We start from the raw sequence: 19,207 nt of genomic DNA, 5'->3' as shown, positions 1-19,207 counted from the left end.
GGAGCATTTGGATTGCTACTTGGGATGCTATAAACTTACCAGCAACAGCACCGCCTCGAGTAAGCACGCAAATTTATGCCATTTACTGGCCAAAAAGATCAAATTAAATGCACTTTTGATCATAATTTCTATTTTGCGAGACCATTTCTCATCATTTTGGTGGCACACACATCCACACGCAAGATGAGAGGTTAACTGCTTAACGAAAGCCGCAATCAATATCTTTTCACTTGCGCTAACGATTTCAAAGCGCTTAAGATATAAAATTGCTTTCAACTACCGGCAACATGTTCTTTTGCACATTAGTTAGTCACTCACATGAAAAATAATCCCGAAAAATGTAAATAATTAGCAAGCACCATCAAAAAAAGTCTTCTGACGTTTGAATTTCGAATACCCATTCCAATCGAAGGCTGAAGAAAACCTGCCAGGAAACTTTCTACTTGCTACTTTTCGTGAGTGTTCGCTTAAAATTTCATCAATTTTGGCAGCACTAAGCAGACCCAAAAGAGCGCTGGAAGAAAAAAAAGAACTAAGCTGAAAATAGAAAAATGGGCGTGGCCCAATGCACTCGACTGATTAGAATGCATTTTTGAAATATTTTTTTTAAATGCTTATAAAAGGAATAGCATAACTTTTAATAAAAGTGAAAATAAACAGAAATGTTCACAAAAAGTTGCTCTACTCGTTGGTGTACTTGGTATTAGTGAATTTCAAGGAACAATCAAAATTTTCCAGCATCTTTCAAACACGCCCGCTTATTAGGATTAAAATGGGCATATTTCCCCTATCATTACATTTTATATGTTAGAAATATTTTAATTTTACCTCTGAAATTGTGCAATTTTAACACTTATTGGTGTAATGCCAATTTTGAGGTAAATTGAGGTAAAACTACAACATTAAGGAGGTAATATTCAACCTTCCAAAAGTTTCATTATTTTTTACTGTATAAGTTTTCAACGTAAAAAATACTTTACAGATTAAATTTTAACTGAAAAATACCCGTTGTCGATTTTTGAAATATTGTCCATGGTTATAAATTTCGGAAATTGTTCTCGAAAACTTCAGAAAATTTCCATTAAAATTGTCTAAAAGACATTGAGTATTGGGCCTCTAGTTGCTGAAATACTGCATCAATATCTCAGCAACTAATGGTCCTATTTTCAATGGTGAAAAATAAAACATTTGTAAAATTTTATGATCTCCTCAATTTTTTTATTTTTTTAACTCAAAACTAACATTTCAAAAGAACCAAACATTTAAAAAATTGAAAATATTGTTTTCGAAAAGATCGCAACGTTTCACGAATGTTTCATATTTTAATTTGAAATTGGAACATTAGTTGCTGAGATATCGACATTAGAAAATGGTGAGATGTTTGAGTGAGACTAAGAAAACATCATTTTCCTGTTTTAAAATCTTTGCATGGCAATGTCTCAGCAACTATGGGTCGTATCAACAATGTTCAAAAAAGCAAAATATAGAGAATTTTCTCAGCTTTTCAGAAATATTTTTTTTCAAATGTGGAAAAACTTGGGCACTTATTTTTAAAAATGAATAACTGCGACTACTTTCAAAAAAGTTACCCAAAAATGGCTATAACTTAAAACGGTGCACTTTAACAAAATTTCACTAGAGCAATTTTGGATTGCAAATTCGATTTGAAATCGAAAAATGAAGTTGAAAATTTGTGCGACAAATATTCCGATTTTTTGAAAAAATCAATTTATAACTGGGTTAAAGATTTTTTGCCCGTTCTGGAATTTTCTGAAAAAAATAAAGATAGTGTATCATTGCAAATCAAGTTTTAGTTACAAAAAGTAAAATTAAAAATTAACAATTTTTTTAACCGTGTATCTTTTTTTTCAGTGTAGTCCTTACCCATACCTACAACTTTGTCGGAGACACCAAATTTATCAAAAAATTCATTCAATAGGTACAGATTTTTTGAATTTTCATAAATCATTTTTGTATGGACAGCGGCCAAATTTGTATGGAAAATTATATGGACAAACTAATGATGCAAAATGGCTTCTTTGGGCATACCGAAGGCACAAAAAAAGTTTCAGTTGGATTAAAAAATACGTAAAAAATCAAATGACCGAAACCTCAGAGAATTGTTCATATTGAAAACTCTGTACCTTTCAATGACTTTGTGACGTTCGATCCAGTTCTTTATTTCTCTTTATAACAAAATTATTAATTTTTATTAGAAATTACATTAACCTTTTTTTGTTAAATGTGACATGATTGTAAAATAATAAAATGACAGTGTTGACAATTAAGAAAACGAGCAAGACTTTTGAAAAGATCAGAGGGTCTCTTATCGCTGTAAGGATTTTTTTAAATCATTGTTTTGCCACTGTTTTGTAATAACATGGCACTATTCCATTGCTCCGTAAACAGTCTCCAAATGATATCGTTAACTTATAAGCTCAAAGTTTAAAACACTTTCCAAACTCATTTTGTGACTTCCCTTCGGGAAAACCCCCTACTGGAAAATGTGTTGAAAATTGAAAAGTTTTTCACACACACACACACCCTAACCGCAAATCCATTATCCGGTGACGAGACGGTGGCTGCCGCGAGTGTGAGTGATGGCCACAAATTTCATTCCGGAGAATACAACATACACACCGAGAAACGTGCACAGAGTGGCACCGTTTTTCCTCCGGTTGAGCTGTCAGGGGGAAAAACGCAAAAGGAAAACCTGGCATCAGTGATACGTTTTTAGCGAATCCGGTCCCAACGGATTAGCTTTTGGGGGGAGGGTGGTTTTTGTTATTGAAATTGATGCTAGGGGGGGAATTTTGCGAGCTTTGGGAAGCGTAAAGTTATGCTTTTTGCATAATTATGCTCATTAGGTTGGAACATTTTCGTTTGAGCTAAATTTTGTTGTTTATTCTGCAGCGTTTTGCATCTGAAAATAATCAGAATTTTTCATGAAAACTAAAAATCAAAGAAAACAAATAAAAACCTTTTCAGTGTAATTTTCCACCTGGAATCAGAGAATCACTTTATAAGCTAGATCAAACTGGAAAGATTCGTTCGAGAACACTGACCCAGTCCCACCGGGCAGTGAAGTCCAGCCGAGCGGAAAATGAAAAGTGGCACCCGCCACGGTGAAAAACCTGGCCCGACTGCTTCGGGGAAGATTGGTTCGGTTGAAGACACGAGCATAATTGATTTCACCGAGATAAAAGTGGCACGAGAAAAACTTTAATTGATTTTTGAAGGAAAACGAATTCGAAAATTTCTGTGCAGTAAATTAAAGTAAAGTGGTTGGGAGTTGGAAGTAATTTGTATTTGTAGTTTGATTAGACCTCAGAGCAATTCTCTGAGATTTCGGTCATCCGTTTTTTTTTTTTGTATTTTTTAATCCGGCTGAAACTTTTTTGGTGCCTTCGGTATGCCCAAAGAAGCCATTTTGCATCATTAGTTTGTCCATTTAATTTTCCATACAAATTTGGCAGCTGTCCATACAAAAATGATATGTGAAAATTCAAAAATCTGTATCTTTTGAAGGATTTTTTTTATCGATTTGGTGTCTTCGGCAAAGTTGTAGGTATGGATATGGACTACACTGAAAAAAAATGATACACGGTAAAAAAAATTTTGGTGATTTTTTATTTAACTTTTTGTCACTTAAACTTGATTTGCAAAAAAACACTATTTTTAATTTTGTTTATTTTTTGATATGTTTTAGAGGACATAAAATGCCAACTTTTCAGAAATTTCCAGAATGGGCAAAAAATCTTTGACCAAGTTATGATTTTTTGAATCAATACAGATTTTTTCAAAAAATCGAAATATTGGTCGCAAAAATTTGTCAACTTCATTTTTCGGTGTAAAATCGAATTTGCAATCAAAAAGTACTTAGTGAAATTTTGATAAAGTGCACCGTTTTCAAGTTATAATCAATTTTAGGTAACTTTTTCGAAAATAGTCGCAGTTTTTCATTTTTTAAAATTCGTGCCCATTTTTGCCCACCTTTGAAAAAAATATTTTTGAAAAGCTGAGAAAATTCTCTATATTTTGCTTTCTTGAACTTTTTTGATACGACCCATAGTTGCTGAGATATTGCCATGCAAAGGTTTATAAACAAGAAAATTGATGTTTTCTAAGTCTCACCCAAACAACCCACCATTTTCTAATGTTGATATCTCAGCAACTAATGGTCCGATTTACAATTTAAAATATGAAACATTTGTGAAATTTTCTGATCATTCCAAATAAATTTAAAATCAAGACTAACATTTCAAATGGGCGTAATATTGAATGTTTGGCCCGTTTAAAATGTTAGTCTTGATTTTAAATTTTTGAAAATATTTTTTTCGTAGAGATCGAAAAATTTTACGAATGTTTCATGTTTTGACATTGTAAATCGGACCAATAGTTGCTGAGATATCGACATTAGAAAATGGTGGGTTGTTTGGGTGAGACTTAGAAAACATCAATTTTCCTGTTTTTTAACCTTTGCATGGCAATATCTCAGCAACTATGGGTCGTATCAAAAAAGTTCAAGAAAGCAAAATATAGAGAATTTTCTCAGCTTTTCAAAAATATTTTTTTCAAAGGTAGGCAAACATGGGCACTAATTTAAAAAAAAAAAGAAAAACTGCGACCATTTTCAAAAAAGTCACCTAAAAATGGTTATAACTTGAAAACGGTGCACTTTATCAAAAAATCACTCAAGTACTTTTTGATTGCAAATTCGATTTTACATCGAAAAATGAAGTTGAAAAATTTTTGCGACCAATATTTCGATTTTTTGAAAAAATCTGTATTGATTCAAAAAATCATAACTCGGTCAAAGATTTTTTGCCCATTCTGGAAATTTCTGAAAAGTTGGCATTTTATGTCCTCTAACACATATCAAAAAATAAACAAAATTAAAAATAGTGTTTTTTTGCAAATCAAGTTTTAGTGACAAAAAGTTAAATAAAAAATCACCAAAATTTTTTTTACCGTGTATCATTTTTTTTCAGTGTAGTCCATATCCATACCTACAACTTTGCCGAAGACATCAAATCGATCAAAAAATTCCTTCAAAAGATACAGATTTTTGAATTTTCACATATCATTTTTGTATGGACAGCTGCCAAATTTGTATGGAAAATTATATGAACGAACTAATGATGCAAAATGGCTTCTTTGGGCATACCGAAGGCACCAAAAAAGTTTCAGCCGGATAAAAAAATACAAAAATTAAAATTAAAGAAAAAAGACCGATTCCGTAGAGAACTGCTCCTCAATAAAATGCTTAATAATAAAAAAAATGTAATTTTCCGATAACTAACACAGCAGTTGTTGGAGAGTCAGGTTGACTTCCACTGGACCAAACACGAACGATCATCAATGACCGAAGGTCATTTGTTGAGGGTTTAGGTAGACAGAGCGGAGAGAACTTTCTCCTAGAACTTCCTCTCTAGCCGAAGATGAAAACATCGCACTAGGTTCAGCGATCGTACAAATTAGAACCAAACTCAAGTTGTTAAAAGGTCCCCAAAGGGGAAAGGTCACGGGGTGACCGTCGCGCCCGCGGCGCGGCGCTTGTAAATTACTTGTACAGTCCTAGAAATAAACGTTCAATTTAGAATTCGTGTAGTTTACGATAATTCGCGTGTTTTATTTAATACGGTGACCACGAAACCGTCATTTGGAAGCCCGGGGAGTTGTTCCCGCGGATTTATTGGACCTCCTCAACCAGTGTGTGTGTGCGCAGAAGGATCTGCGCCCAATCTACCATCGGTCTATGTTGGGACCTACCAACGGAACCACGGACCACTCATCGAAGGCAACCAGGTCCCCAACAGCAGTTGTTCCGACCCCTCTTCGATTTACGTAAAACTTTTTCCTAATTTAAAAAAAATCAAAATATTTTTTTCAAAAAGATCGGAAAATTTCACGAATGTTTCATGTTTTAACATTGCAAAACCGGACCATTAGTTGCTTATATATCGACATTAGAAAATGATTGGGTTGTTTCGGTAAGACTTAGAAAACTTCAATTTTCCTGTGTTTTTTTTTTTTTTTTTCTTAAAACCGCTGTATCTCAGCAATCAGAGGTCCAATCTTCAATGTCTCTTAGACAATTTTATAGCAAATTTTCTGAACCTTAAAACAATATTTTTAGAAATGGTCACTCATGGTCACTAGTTTTAAATAAAGAAAAACTACAAATATTTCGTTAAAATCAAACTTTCAGTGGCTATATCTTAAAAACAGAACCCTTTATCAAAAAATCTATAAAGTACTTTTCGATTGGAAATTCAATTTTACATTAAAAATTGTATGGAGACTTGTATGGATGAACCAATGACACAAAATAGCTTCTTTGGTCATAGATAAGGCTTCCACAAAGTTTGAGCCAAATAAAAAAATACGCGTAATTCTAGGCCAACTATTCGAATGAAAATTCAATTTTACATTAAAAAACTAACCGAATCCACCTATGTGGTTGATGCCTTCCTCACTTTTTACCAAAAATGGGTAATATGAGTGGTTTGGACACACATTTCAGCTTTTTTTAGATCCAGAAAAAAAACACAGATATAACTTATGTGGTAATAACTCGATACAGGGTTTTCAGTTCTTCAATGTTTTGGACTCGTTAGAAAGTTCTTTCGATTGCTTAACTAACGATGGGTTGGATGATGGATCCGGACATCGTATACATACATTTAAGTGTGATATGACTTCAAAAAAGTACATGAATATCACTTAAGTGGTCTTAGCTCGAGACAGGGTTGCCAGATATTCAATGTTTTGAACTCTTTGGAAAGGCCTTTCAATTACCTAACCAACGATGGGTCGGATGATGGATCCGGACATAGTTTACATACATTTAAGTGAGATCCGGCTTCAAAAAAGTACATAAATATCACTTAAGTGGTCATAACTCGCGACAGGGTTGCCAGATCTTCAATGTTTTGGACTCATTGGAAAGGCCTTTCAATTACCTAACCAACGATGAGTCAGATAATGGATCCGGACATAGTTTACATACATTTAAGTGAGATCCGGCTTCAAAATTGTACATAAATATCACTTAAGTGGTCATAACTCGAGACAGGGTTGCCAGATCTTCAATGTTTTGGACTCATTGGAAAGGCCTTTCAATTACCTAACCAACGATGGGTCGGATGATGGATCCGGACATCGTTTACATGCATATAATTGAGATCCGGATATTTGTGAAAACACATTTTTATACATAACTTTTGAACTACTTATCGAAACTTCAAACAATTCAATAGCGATGTATGGGACCCTAATCATTCATACACACACATACACACACTCATACACACACAGACATTTGTTCAGTTTTCGATTCTGAGTCGATATGTATACATGAAGGTGGGTCTAGGAGCTTTTAATAAAAAGTTCATTTTCAGAGCAGGATTATAGCCTTATCTCAGTGAGGAAGGCAAAATAACGTCAAATTTGTTTTTGCATGAAATTTCACTTTTGCCGTTTTCTGCTATTAAATCATCATTTTCAGATGTATCAACAATGGAGAGTTGCTTGCTCATTTTTATTTAAACTATTTGTTACTTTGGAACAGTCATAAACACTTTATGAAAGCTGTAATTCAAGATCAAAGTGCTGATAGGCCGATAGTAGAAATAGGCTGAAAAAGGGTATAGTTCCCCTATTCATTCAAAAATTCATAACTCGGCGGCAGATTTTTTGACCATGTTTCTCTATGGCTCAAATGTTGCGGGATTTTGTCCCCTTAAACAAGTAAAAAAATCTCGGAAATCAAAAAATATTTATTTTGGGAAATTGAGTTTTTGTAAAATAAAAGTTGATTAAAAAATCTGTATTTTTTTCCCGTGTACCTATTTTTTTCTCAATAGTCCTCATCAATACATACAACTTTGCTGAAGACACCAAATTGATCAGTAAAATCACTTAAATGTTACAGCTGTTTGAATATTTACGTACCATTTTTGTATGGACAGCTGCCAAAATTGTATGGAGACTTGTATGGGTGAACCAATGACACAAAATAGCTTCTTTGGTTTTAGGGAAGGCCCCCACAAAGTTTGAGCCAAATCAAAAAATACAAATAAAATCCATTTCCGGTTTTGGTAGAGAATTGCTCACATGTCTTTTTCGATGTCCCGCCCGTGTGGATCAATCGGACCGCGCACTGGACTCACAATCCAGAGGTCGCTGGTTCGAATCCCGCGGCGGGCGCTCTAAAATTCTTTGTGTAAATATGGGTATTCGGCGCCGTCGCTCCGTGCCCATACTTTCATACACTTAGGAGCCCAGGGTGGCGAAGTCCTTGTAGATAAAAGGAAGACACTAGTGGTTGGTACTAGCAATGGTGGCCGACAGCTATAAAGTCAACTTCGTTTTCTTTTTCGATTGTTCAAAATTGGAAGGGGTCGTAACGCCAAAAGTTACCCCTCACAGAAAAAAAAAGTTGAATTTTGGAATGTTGAAAATTTGGTAGGTTGAATATTACCTCTTTATTTATGTAATATTACATAAAAAATGTGTAAAAATGTGAACCTGATGAATATTCATCAAAAACTGATGAAAATTCATCATTTTCTGGGGTAAAATTTACCATTTATTTTGCCACAAAATCTGTCACCATTTCCTGATGAATTATACCATCATTTTTTTTTCTGTGCTTAGGATAAAGTTTCACACAAATCGAAGAGGGGTCGGACAACTTTTCCCGATTTCGTGTTAGTTGGTAGAGAATTACCCAAAGGTTTTGTGGAAGTGTTTCATTTTGCGAGAAAAAAAAAAACAAAGATGTACCTGTTCCTGACTAATTTACCTCAATTAACTACCAAACATACTTTTCCTGCCTTTCCATCGCCAATAATAACAGTACTGAATTGATAGTTTATGCAACAAGTTGCAAAGAGAAGATTTTTTCAGCACTAGTATTGCATTTATCCAACGAGGTTCACCGGGTTGAATAAATACAACGAGTGCTGGGAAAATCAAGTTTTGCAACGAGTTGCTACTACATTTTTAGCAATTCCCAAAAACGTTTGTTAGATTGAATTTATGGCCAACCTCCACGTGTTGAGTAAATTCACCGTTCGAATAAAAAACAATATTGAAAAATGTTACTGGCAAGTATCCACTCTGATTGTAATTTAATCAGTTGGAAGCTAAATTTCTTCTAGGGTGGTAATTTTCCGCAAGCGAAGCTCCACGTGACAGACTTGGATTTTCCCGGCAAATTTCCTCTGGGAACTGGACTGAAGTTGCCGTTGCCAGCGTGAAACACAAGCATGACATAATTTATTATTCAATTTGATAGCCACTTTTCGATTTGAACAAGTCTTGCCAAGTTTTCTCCCACTCGGTGGAAAAGTCCGGGACTTATGTACATCCGGTCGGTTTTACTGCCCCTGTCAGAAGTGCTGTATTGCTCATCCTTCGGAGTAAACCCCGGTCACGCTTGCTTGCATAACAACCCGAGCAACTTTCACGATCACATGAAAGGTGAGGCGAAATCTTCGGCGAAGAAAATTTTAATATCGTTTTCTGCCACCCTTCTACCGCCTCTCACTTTTCTTTATCCCAAACGATGCTGATGGTACACAAAAAAAAAACGAAACCTTCGACTGCAGCAGTGCCAGAACGTGGTGGCATCATCTCGTCTGGAATCCCCTCCGAGAACTTTGACTTTCGTCGAGTGAGTGAAAAATTCTGCTGAAAGCAACGTAACGTTTCCACAGCCGTGTTACCGACGCCACCGAAGTTTTCCACGTGGGAAACCAAATCATGCCACTTACAGGCTGTGGTATGTGTATATCCCTTCAAGTGCAGACTCACTCATGGGACGGAGAGAGTAGACTAAAGGGAGACTTCAAGGGAATCAATATTACGTAGCATTGCGTCAGATAACGGGACCAGCAAGCAGCTTGTGAAATACGATGATTTGGCGTGTTGAGACGTTGACTCAGGTGACAAATCCAACTGAAGAGCTAGCCTTAAAAAACACATTAACCCGTCAAAATTACAGTTTATTTGCACAAAATTCGTATTTAGAAGAGGCATATTCATGTCGACAAAAAACATTTTTTTATTAGAAATAAGTATGCTAATTAATTACACCCAAAATTGGGCAGCGATCGTCCGAGAAAATAATGGCTTCGAGCCGAGAGAATAGTGGCACCATTTACGGACACAGAGGACACAGCTCGAGTTGGGTGAGAGAATTATTCTCTGAAGGTTCATTTGCAAAAAAAGTTCATCCGTCAAAACAAAAAACCAAAAGTGTCGACAACGGGAATCGAACCAGAGACCTTTGACAGACTAACCCAAATGACTCAACTGCCTCGGCCAAGGAGTGGTTAGAAGTCGACGTATGACACGAATTCTACAATTTCTTTCTCAAAAAATCAGAGATTTTCAATTTTCCGGGAATCGAGAGTTGGATTCGGAAATTTCCCGGGAATTCCCGGGACCCGGGAGTATTTTTAATTATGCCAATAGTGCCAACAATGTATAAAGAAAAGTTATAAATATGTATCTTTTCAATGAATTCAGTTACGATTTATTTATACTTGTTCAATGAAACGTCAATTAGTAGCCTCATTATTTTTGGAAACTATGATCTACCTTTTGATTTTTTTTTTTCTGAATACAACTTGTTGTATGAACTTGTTACTAGATTTTTGTGAAGTAAAAAATAGCTAATATATAATTTCCCAGTAACGGGATTTTGGCAATATGATAAATACACAGCAAATAATGTAGTAATCCAGCTGCGTGTAAAAGGCCTGGGTGTAAAATAAGTTTTGCATTATTTTATGAAATTCTGTGTAATATTACACCCTGAAATATGTAGCCCAACAGTATGGGAAACCTACTTGACCGAAATGTCAAGCTGACATATACGTTTATCCTTTCCATATTTCATCGGCCTGATGGCCGAGCGGGCTAAGGCACCAGTCCTTACTGTTGGTGCTGGGTTTGAGTCCCGTCGGTTGCAATTTTTTATTTTTTTTTACAAAATTGTACATGCAGCGTGTAATATTAAGTGTCTTTTTTGACGAAGGTGATGTGCATGCTTTTGCATGCGATTTTACCATCGGATTTTTTGCTGTTTAGCGACTCAAAACAACAATTTAAAGTTGTTTTTTTTAAGGTTAACTGTAAATTTTCATTGAAGAAATAGTAATCAGAAAAATCCGAATGTTCACATTTGGCGGACCTTAATTCCAAAATATAATTTAATATTGAGGTTGAAGCGAAACACAAAATGACTTATTGACATCAAAAAAGGAAATTACCTTGATACAGCGAAATTAAACTAAAAAGAATTAAAAAAAACTAGATTATTAGGATTGCTATGCTTGTTTGAGAATATGGAAATTATACTTATCTTGAAAAGACTTCTCCCTCTAAGAAATAATTTATTTAAAAAAATATTTAAAAAAAACATCTAACGGTCTAACTGCTAAGTATGCTTTAAGGTAACTTTTGGGGTCCACATTATTTTAAATTGTGTGTGTGTGTGGTCCAATCCAATACCCGCTAACCGGTAGCGATATTATGGGAAAGTATAGTTTGTATCAGACTTTGTATATGCCGAATGCTGATACAACTTATCTCAGTCCCGGGTATTAGGTGGTGATAGCCCTTGCGCTGCTTCCAACGACCCGTTTCAGAATGACAGAGCTCCTTGCGGTCCAATTCCGAGGTCGCTGGGCATTGTTCGGCCCCGCCTGAACATAGAAGCAAGCATCTGAAGGAAACTCGATCTATATTTAGACTTCTAATCCCGTCAGGCAAATCAGGGATCAGCGCGTATTTAATATGAGAAGATAACATGTTTCAACACTACGGATCAATTCACTGCTAGAGTGTAAACCTTCTGATGGCCGACTACTTAACGTCCCAGACCACCAATCCAAAGGTGTGAGTTCTCGAATCCCACCTGATTCATTTTAGTTTTTATTCATATTCAAATTCATGATTCCAAATTTCAAAGGAACCGACCGGGATTTGATCCCTGAACATTCTGCTTGTGAGGCAGAAGCCGTAACCATTAAGCCACGGAGCCGGTTTTGGGGTCCACATTATTTTAAGTTCTCTCAATAATAGTTATTGGAATTTTTGATAAGTTAAAATTTACACTTTCTGAATAAGAAGATAAGAGAAGCATTGGTTCATTCGAACTTGAACATCTTACATTTAACAATGTTCTAAACAATTTGAAATTTTAAAATGTTTTTCTGATTAGTTTATATAATTTTGCTTCGATATTTATAAAATTAAAATTTCCCGGGAGTCTCGACCAAATTTTCCGGGAATCGAGAGGTCCAAAAATGGTCGATTTCCCGGGAATTCCCGCTCGTCACCCTCCAATCAGAGGGCAAAACATATCAATTTCTTAAAATTTCAAAAAGATGATTTTTTTTTCAGCACGAGTAAGACAGTCAAACTATAAATCAGTATCGAAAAGCATTATTTTTCAATACCAGTGCACTCAAATGAATGCTGAAAAGTACTTTTCAGTACTGTTTATGCGATGAATATAGGCCATTCGTAATTAGAGAAGGGCAATAAAATCAAGTAGTTTTGCAACGTTATGTCAAACAAATGTAAAAAAAAAGTCTTTTAAAATGCATTTTACACCAGTCCAGTTGTTTTGCAATGTTTAGTATTCAATAAAAATCATAAAATCAACTTTTGCAATTTTTTCAACCCAGCGCAAAATCATTTGAAGATTCATTTTGTTTAAAAATTTCTTAAGTTTTGCTTGAAATCTGATTTAAAAAACATTCCCCGGCATAACGACTGTTTCTTACAACAATAAGGCTGTTGCTAATTTTTTGCAAAGTTTTTGTTTTTTTTATTTATGCCTCCCCTCGACCTGTTATTTTAGATAATCTTAAAAGGCAACTTTTAAGTCACATAACAGCCATGTAAAGTTTTGAAAAAATATTGAATTTTGAAGAAAAAAAACCGTTACTTAATCCACCGATGCCTTTCTCACAATAACATGTTAAGTTTTGTATAGTTTTGTTTTTCGTAAAATGAAAATGTTCAACCTATAAATGATAGGGTTGGCAGATTTTCAATCATATAGTATCCGTTGAAAGGCCTTTTAATTATCCAACAAACGATGGATCGCAATATCGATCTGGATATTGCTTTTATGGAAATAAATGTGATCCAATCTCCAGAAATTGTATGAATAACACTCAAGTGCTCATAACTTTTGATATGGTATTCAGATCTTCAATGTTTTAAACTCATTTGAAAGGTCTTTCAATTATCTAACTAACGATGGGTCGCTTGATGGACCCGGACACAATTTTCATCGAAACATCTGAGATCCGGTCCCAAAAAGTTTATAAATAACACTTATGTGCTCATAACTTTTGATATGGTTAACAGAACTTCAATGTTTTGAGCTCGTTGAAAAGGTCTTTTAAATACCTTTCGTATACCTTTGTATAACATTTTCTTACAAAAACCACCCTTTTACGATCTTCCGGACTTTCCTCAAAATGGTTTTTTTAGCATAACTTTTGAAATACTAAACTTAACTTCATAATTTTTAATAGGCACTTATGGGACCCCAAGACGGAACGAATGACGCCAAAACGATTCAAATCGGTTCAGCCAGTGCTGAGATAATTGAGTGACAATTTTTCAGTGCACACATCCACATTAGGGTGCCCAGAAAAAAATACCCCCTGCTCCGCGAGCGGAAAACGTTTTTTTTGGGTTATTTTAAGCATCTGTTTAAATTTTGAGCAACATTGGTTGAGATTGACCCATTGATACCCGAGCCTAAAGTGTGTGTGGTGTGTGTGTAGTCCAATCCAATACCCGCTAACCGGTAGCGAAATTATGGGAAAGTATAATTTGTATCAGACTGTGTATATGCCGAATGCTGATACAGCTTATCTCAGTCCCGGGTATTAGGTGGTGACAGCCCTCGCGCTGCTTCCAACGACCCATTTCAGAATGACAGAGCTCCTTGCGGTCCAATTCCGAGGTCGTTGGGCATTGTTCGGCCCCGCCTGAACATAGAAGCAAGCATCTGAAGGAAACTCGATCTATATTTAGACTTCCAATCCCATCAGGCAAATCAGGGATCAGCGCGTATTTAATATGAGAAGATAACATGTTTCAACACTACGGATCATTTCACTGCTAGAGTGTAAGCCTTCTGATGGCCGACTGCTTAGCGTCCCAGACCACCAATGATACCCGAACCTAAAGTTGGCGAAAAAAATGTTTTTCATACAAAAATGACTTTCTTAAATCACTAATAACTTTTCAAACAACTTCAAAGTTGTAGAGCATTACATTTTCAAAAAGAATCTCACTTTTGGGAATATTTTGATGAAAGAAGCTCACTGGCAGACCAATTCCTAAGAAACTTGAGTTTTCCATACCTTTTTTCGATTTTTTCCATACAAACTTTACCTCCGAGTATCAATGGGAAAATGATGACCGATTTAGATCATATTTGGCCTAAAATAGGTCAAGGATCAATATTCAGCTTGTGGAGCGAGGTTTTGAAAAAAGTCTCATATTCTGGGCACCCTAATCCACATCCAAACACACACACAGACATTAGTTCAGTTTTTGATTCTGTGTCCATACCATATGTATACGTGAAGGTGGGTCTAGGAGCTCGTATTAGGACGTTCATTTTTAGATTGATTTTATAGCCTTTCCTCACTAAGGTGAGGAAGGCAAAAAGTTATCAAACAAATGATTCTAAATATTTTTTTTAATAATAATTTGAATTTGCAATCAAAGAGCTATTTACAAAACAAATTAAAAAACCACCGTTTTCAAGATACTAAGCGGCTGTATCTTTGAAAAGTTAGATTTTGTAGAAATGTTATCAGTATTTTTTATTTTCAAAAACAGTCACTGTGAACTGTTCATTCAGCAAAAAATAAAGGCTGATATAATTTGCAAAAATTAGTCTTAGAAATAACAACAAAGCTGTATTGACGAAGTGTTTTGAAACTGGTATTCCAGAAACTCCGATTTGAAAGTGCCGAAAATCCTGTACCAAGCCCTTTTGAAAATTTCAAGTACTAAAAAAAATTTAGACATATTAGAAAAAAATCACCGACGGTTATTTTTTTTGAGAATCAGTCCATTTGTTCCTAAATAATCGACTTATGAAAACTAAGAGCAGTTTGGATTACACTTAGGAAACTTAAAATTTTCCAACATTAATTTATATCAATTATTTTTTTTAGATTTATAAAATACATGCTATACAGTTTTTTGATTGTTAACGATAAAATTTTCTTGTTTCTTGCAAATATTTTACCACAATTCTGTTTGTTTTATATAATTCTTATAAGATTTTAGCATTGTTAAGAAACATGTATTATCCTTTTCTTCCTATCAATTTCATTCGATTTAACAAACAAAAGAGTTAAAAATCAAAATTTTCCAACAATTAAAAAAATATGATCGAAACAACATAAACATTATCGACAAGACACTGAAAATATTATATAATTTCAAATAAATAGTTGTAAAAATGTGTATAAAAACATGTCACAATCAGTTAAATTCTATTTTTTGTCAGTGGAAATGATAAAAGATCCTAAGTACAAAACCTCAACACAAGCCAAATACCCCAGAAATGCACCACAAGGACGTTCCTCCCGCACGAAGGAAACGTGACACGCTCCCACTTGCTCTTTTATACCTGTGGCAATAACAAACTGTCGGAGTTGAGTATGGTGGTGAGTGGGGGTGGAGTGTACGAACTGTTGGGTGATTGGTAAACGATATTACCGACGCCGTTACCACCGCCATTCCCTGTCGTCGTCGTAACGTTCACCGGGGCAGATTGATGAATGTTGTCAAGCCAAAGCATTATGTCGCTCCTTGGGAAGGGGGGAACGTCGAGTTGAAAACTAATAAATTCGATTATCTAAGCTCTGATGCGATAAAGCAGCGCTTAACGAGGACATAATTAATTACAATCCTTTTCATTTAACATTTATTGTGAATAATTTTATACCATTTCCGTAAGTCAAGTGTATTGCAAACTTTTTGTTGTTGTTGCTGATGTGAGTAATTCCAAAGAGAAAAAAGTGAAGTAAAACATAATCTTCCGTTAGATTAAGCCATGAGTTATAAATCATGTAAACAGTACAGATTAACCGTGATACAGTGAAGTGCAAAAATCAACATGAGGAAAACGGTGCCACCAGAGTGAGGAAAATCGCTTTTCCATCGTCAGTGCAACGACACACCCTATAAGTAGAAGAAGAAGCAAAAAGAAGAAGCAGAGTAAAGATTTCCTTTGGTTAAACACTGCCCCAACCGCCAGGATTGCTTCCCAAAGGAGCCAACACCAGCCAGGGCAGCCAAGGAAGAAGCCAAAGCAGGGCGGTGGCGGTGCCTCGGTCGTGGCCATGTTGTGCTTCAACCTGAAAATAGCCACCATCTTCCGGACGTACCGGCCGGAGTCGACCGACCCGGTTCGGGACCGCAGCCAGAGCCTGTTCACGCCCCCGCCCCGGGCACCCCACCGGGACATTGGGGCCCTGCGGGGACTGCAGCGGCGAGCGTCCAGCGTGATGTAAGTTGGTTTCCGTGTAACGGTATAACAGCACTTGGGGGAGTCAGCCGTGAATCGGCAACAAACTGCACCTTGGTGGGTTGGCTTTATTGTTGCGATTTTTCAATGGTGATTTTTTCCGATTGTTTGCTGATGCCTTATTGCTTTCCTTTCAATCATTTGAAATAAAACAAGATTTTATTACAATGATCGAAAATACATTTAGTAATACAAATATCATTATAATTTCATCAAAAAACAGCATTGGATATAGTGCGTCCATCCCGGGAATTCCCGAATCCCAAGATTTTTTTATAATTTGTCCCGGGAATTCCCAAAAAAAAAAACAAATTTTGGTCTGGAAATTCTGATTTGGTTGTGGAAATATATGAACAGTTGAATACCTCAGAATCGATAATAATGTTAAAGCATTATAATTTGTGTGTTTTTGTGTGTTCATACTTGATTTTATATATTTTTAAAAGATTGATATATCTACTTATATTTATGATTTAAAAGTTGAAAAAAAAATCAAATCAAATTATGTTTCATCAAGCACTGGTATGTGGGGCAAATCAGGACAAATGAAACGAATTAAGACAGCTATTTAGTATTTTTTTTTGCATGATGTTTTGAATTACTTTGGTTAAAACAGGAACAGAACAAAACAATTTCACAGAACACCGATTTTTTAATTTATTGTTCTAAAATCTCCTAACCTATTTAGAGTGTTTTTTCCTAGTTGGCGGTAGTAACTTAAAAATAATTTGTAAAATATGTTTTTTGCAAACCTTTTTTTTTGTGAAAGTTAAACATTTTAGCACTTGTATCAAAAAGTAAAATTTTAATTTTTTTTTAATTTTAACGGTGAATTAATTTAACACATGGATGTTTGCAAAAATTTCATTCTAAAGGCGTTTATTCGGGATTGCAAAAGATGTTGTAAGCAACTTGTTGTAAAACTTGATTTTTCCAGCACTTGTCGTATTTCTAGATAACTTTTTCAAAACAACAAATGCGCCAAGAGTTTCCTATGTACATAGTACCTTTTGAAAAAGTAATCGAGATTTATCCGATAAATGTACAACTCGTGCTGAAAAATCTTCTTTTTGCCACTTGTTGCAAAAAATTTTACTATGTAAAACATGAAATTCAAAACTTATCTTAAATTTTACATTGGCTGGTGTCATTTAATTTGTTGTCGCCTCTTGTTTTTAAAAGATATTTTCAAAAAAAAATTTCTAGCTTTTCTGATCGTGTCAAATAAAAAAGAAATATATTTGTATAAGTTTATTTAATTTGAATCACATTGTAGTTCATTTTAAATCCAAAGCACAACAAAGAACAAAAAAACTTATTTTAATTTTATATAGGCTTTTTAAAAACTGTCGGCCTTGTAAAGATTGAAGTGTAGATTATCAGCAATTTATATGATTGAGCTTATTCTATGATTTTATGCTTGAAAACATAACAAATAAAATGAAAACTTAGGTTTTATTACTGTTTAAAAAATTTCCCGGGATTCCGGGAATTCCCGGGATTCCAAAAATATTTTTCCCGTTTCCCGTGAAATTCAAAATCCGGGAAATTTGGACGCCCTAATTGGATAAGATTCATTAAGCTGATTTGGGTTACTGATGGAGTCATATTTTTTTACAGATTTTTTTCCTCCTAAATTTTTGTTCAGCACGATAATCCAATTCTTATTGCCAAACAACTTATTCAACGGTTAATGCAAGGCATTCCCGAAATTGTTGATTGAATCAACGTAAAAAAAAAACAAAATCACTTTTAAATTTTTAAATTAAATTCTAAAAATTTTAAAGCGAAATCATCGTTCTATCAAAAAGTAACACAAACAAAATTTCGGGTAGTTTTGGATTTTGAAATTTTTAATCAACCAGCAATTTCTCACAAAAACAGCAGTTTGAAAAAAAGTGCGCTGATCCGATTCAAGATTGGATTCCTTGATTGAAACATTATGGTGATCCTAAAATTGTTAGCGGTGCCTTTAAAAATTGCGTTTTTTGTCGTTTCCAGCAAAATTACTGTTTTCTTCAATACTTCGAACTCCCCGTAATTTTAACCTGTTTTAGCATTCAGGGTTTTTTTATTAAAAAAAAAACTACGTTAAAGTTTCAAAAAACGCCTTACATTTGAAAATGTCGTGTGAAGACTTATGATGCCGGGACCAGAAGGCGTTTGTCTGAAAGTATTTTTATCGGATTCTCCGGGAAAAATTACATATTAAATCCAAAAATAGTAGAATTTCATTCTAGGCAGTCCACGCTCCATCAGGGTGTAATTGAGTTACATGAAAAAAAAATGAAGAAGATCTATGTCCAATACGAACAAGTTTGGGCAATTTGGGAATCAAACTTCATTGTCTTTCTATACAAGACATCAAATTTACAACAACTCTTCAATTACTCAGTGCTTTGTTTTATTTGCTTATTTCGGAAGCGTTTTTAATTGATTTTGAAGAAAAAAATCTTTTTTATTCATATTTACAAATTGGCATGGTACCATCCAAAAAAAGTTAAACTTTTTTCAAAATTTCTCAGAACTTTGGAGAAAAACCATTTGGCCCTGCCTGATATTTTTGAAAACTCAAAGTGCATGTGTTTCTGGGAACCCGAAAGTTCATGCTTC

The 19,207-nt window shown here is 34.9% G+C and overlaps 1 protein-coding gene across 7 annotated transcripts in view; it reads left to right on the top strand.

Moving 5' to 3' along the window:
- LOC120417316 (GTPase-activating Rap/Ran-GAP domain-like protein 3) overlaps nucleotides 1-19,207 on the top strand; it is a 292,571-nt gene that overhangs the window by 174,065 nt on the left and 99,299 nt on the right. Inside the window, exon 1 of one of the 7 annotated variants that reach the window (XM_039579283.2) lies at nucleotides 16,189-16,576. The exons of the other annotated variants lie outside the window; for them this stretch is intronic. Coding sequence (XP_039435217.1) covers nucleotides 16,410-16,576 — 167 coding nt within the window. The 5' untranslated portion in view covers nucleotides 16,189-16,409. Of the gene's footprint in view, nucleotides 1-16,188; nucleotides 16,577-19,207 lie in introns of those variants that run through there. 7 annotated transcript variants of the gene reach the window in all.

The sequence above is a fragment of the Culex pipiens genome, chromosome 3 (assembly GCF_016801865.2).
Source record: "Culex pipiens pallens isolate TS chromosome 3, TS_CPP_V2, whole genome shotgun sequence".
NCBI classification, from domain to species: domain Eukaryota; kingdom Metazoa; phylum Arthropoda; class Insecta; order Diptera; family Culicidae; genus Culex; species Culex pipiens.
Note: the sequence above shows the minus strand (reverse complement) of the source record. Positions and strands in the feature narration are given on the sequence as shown.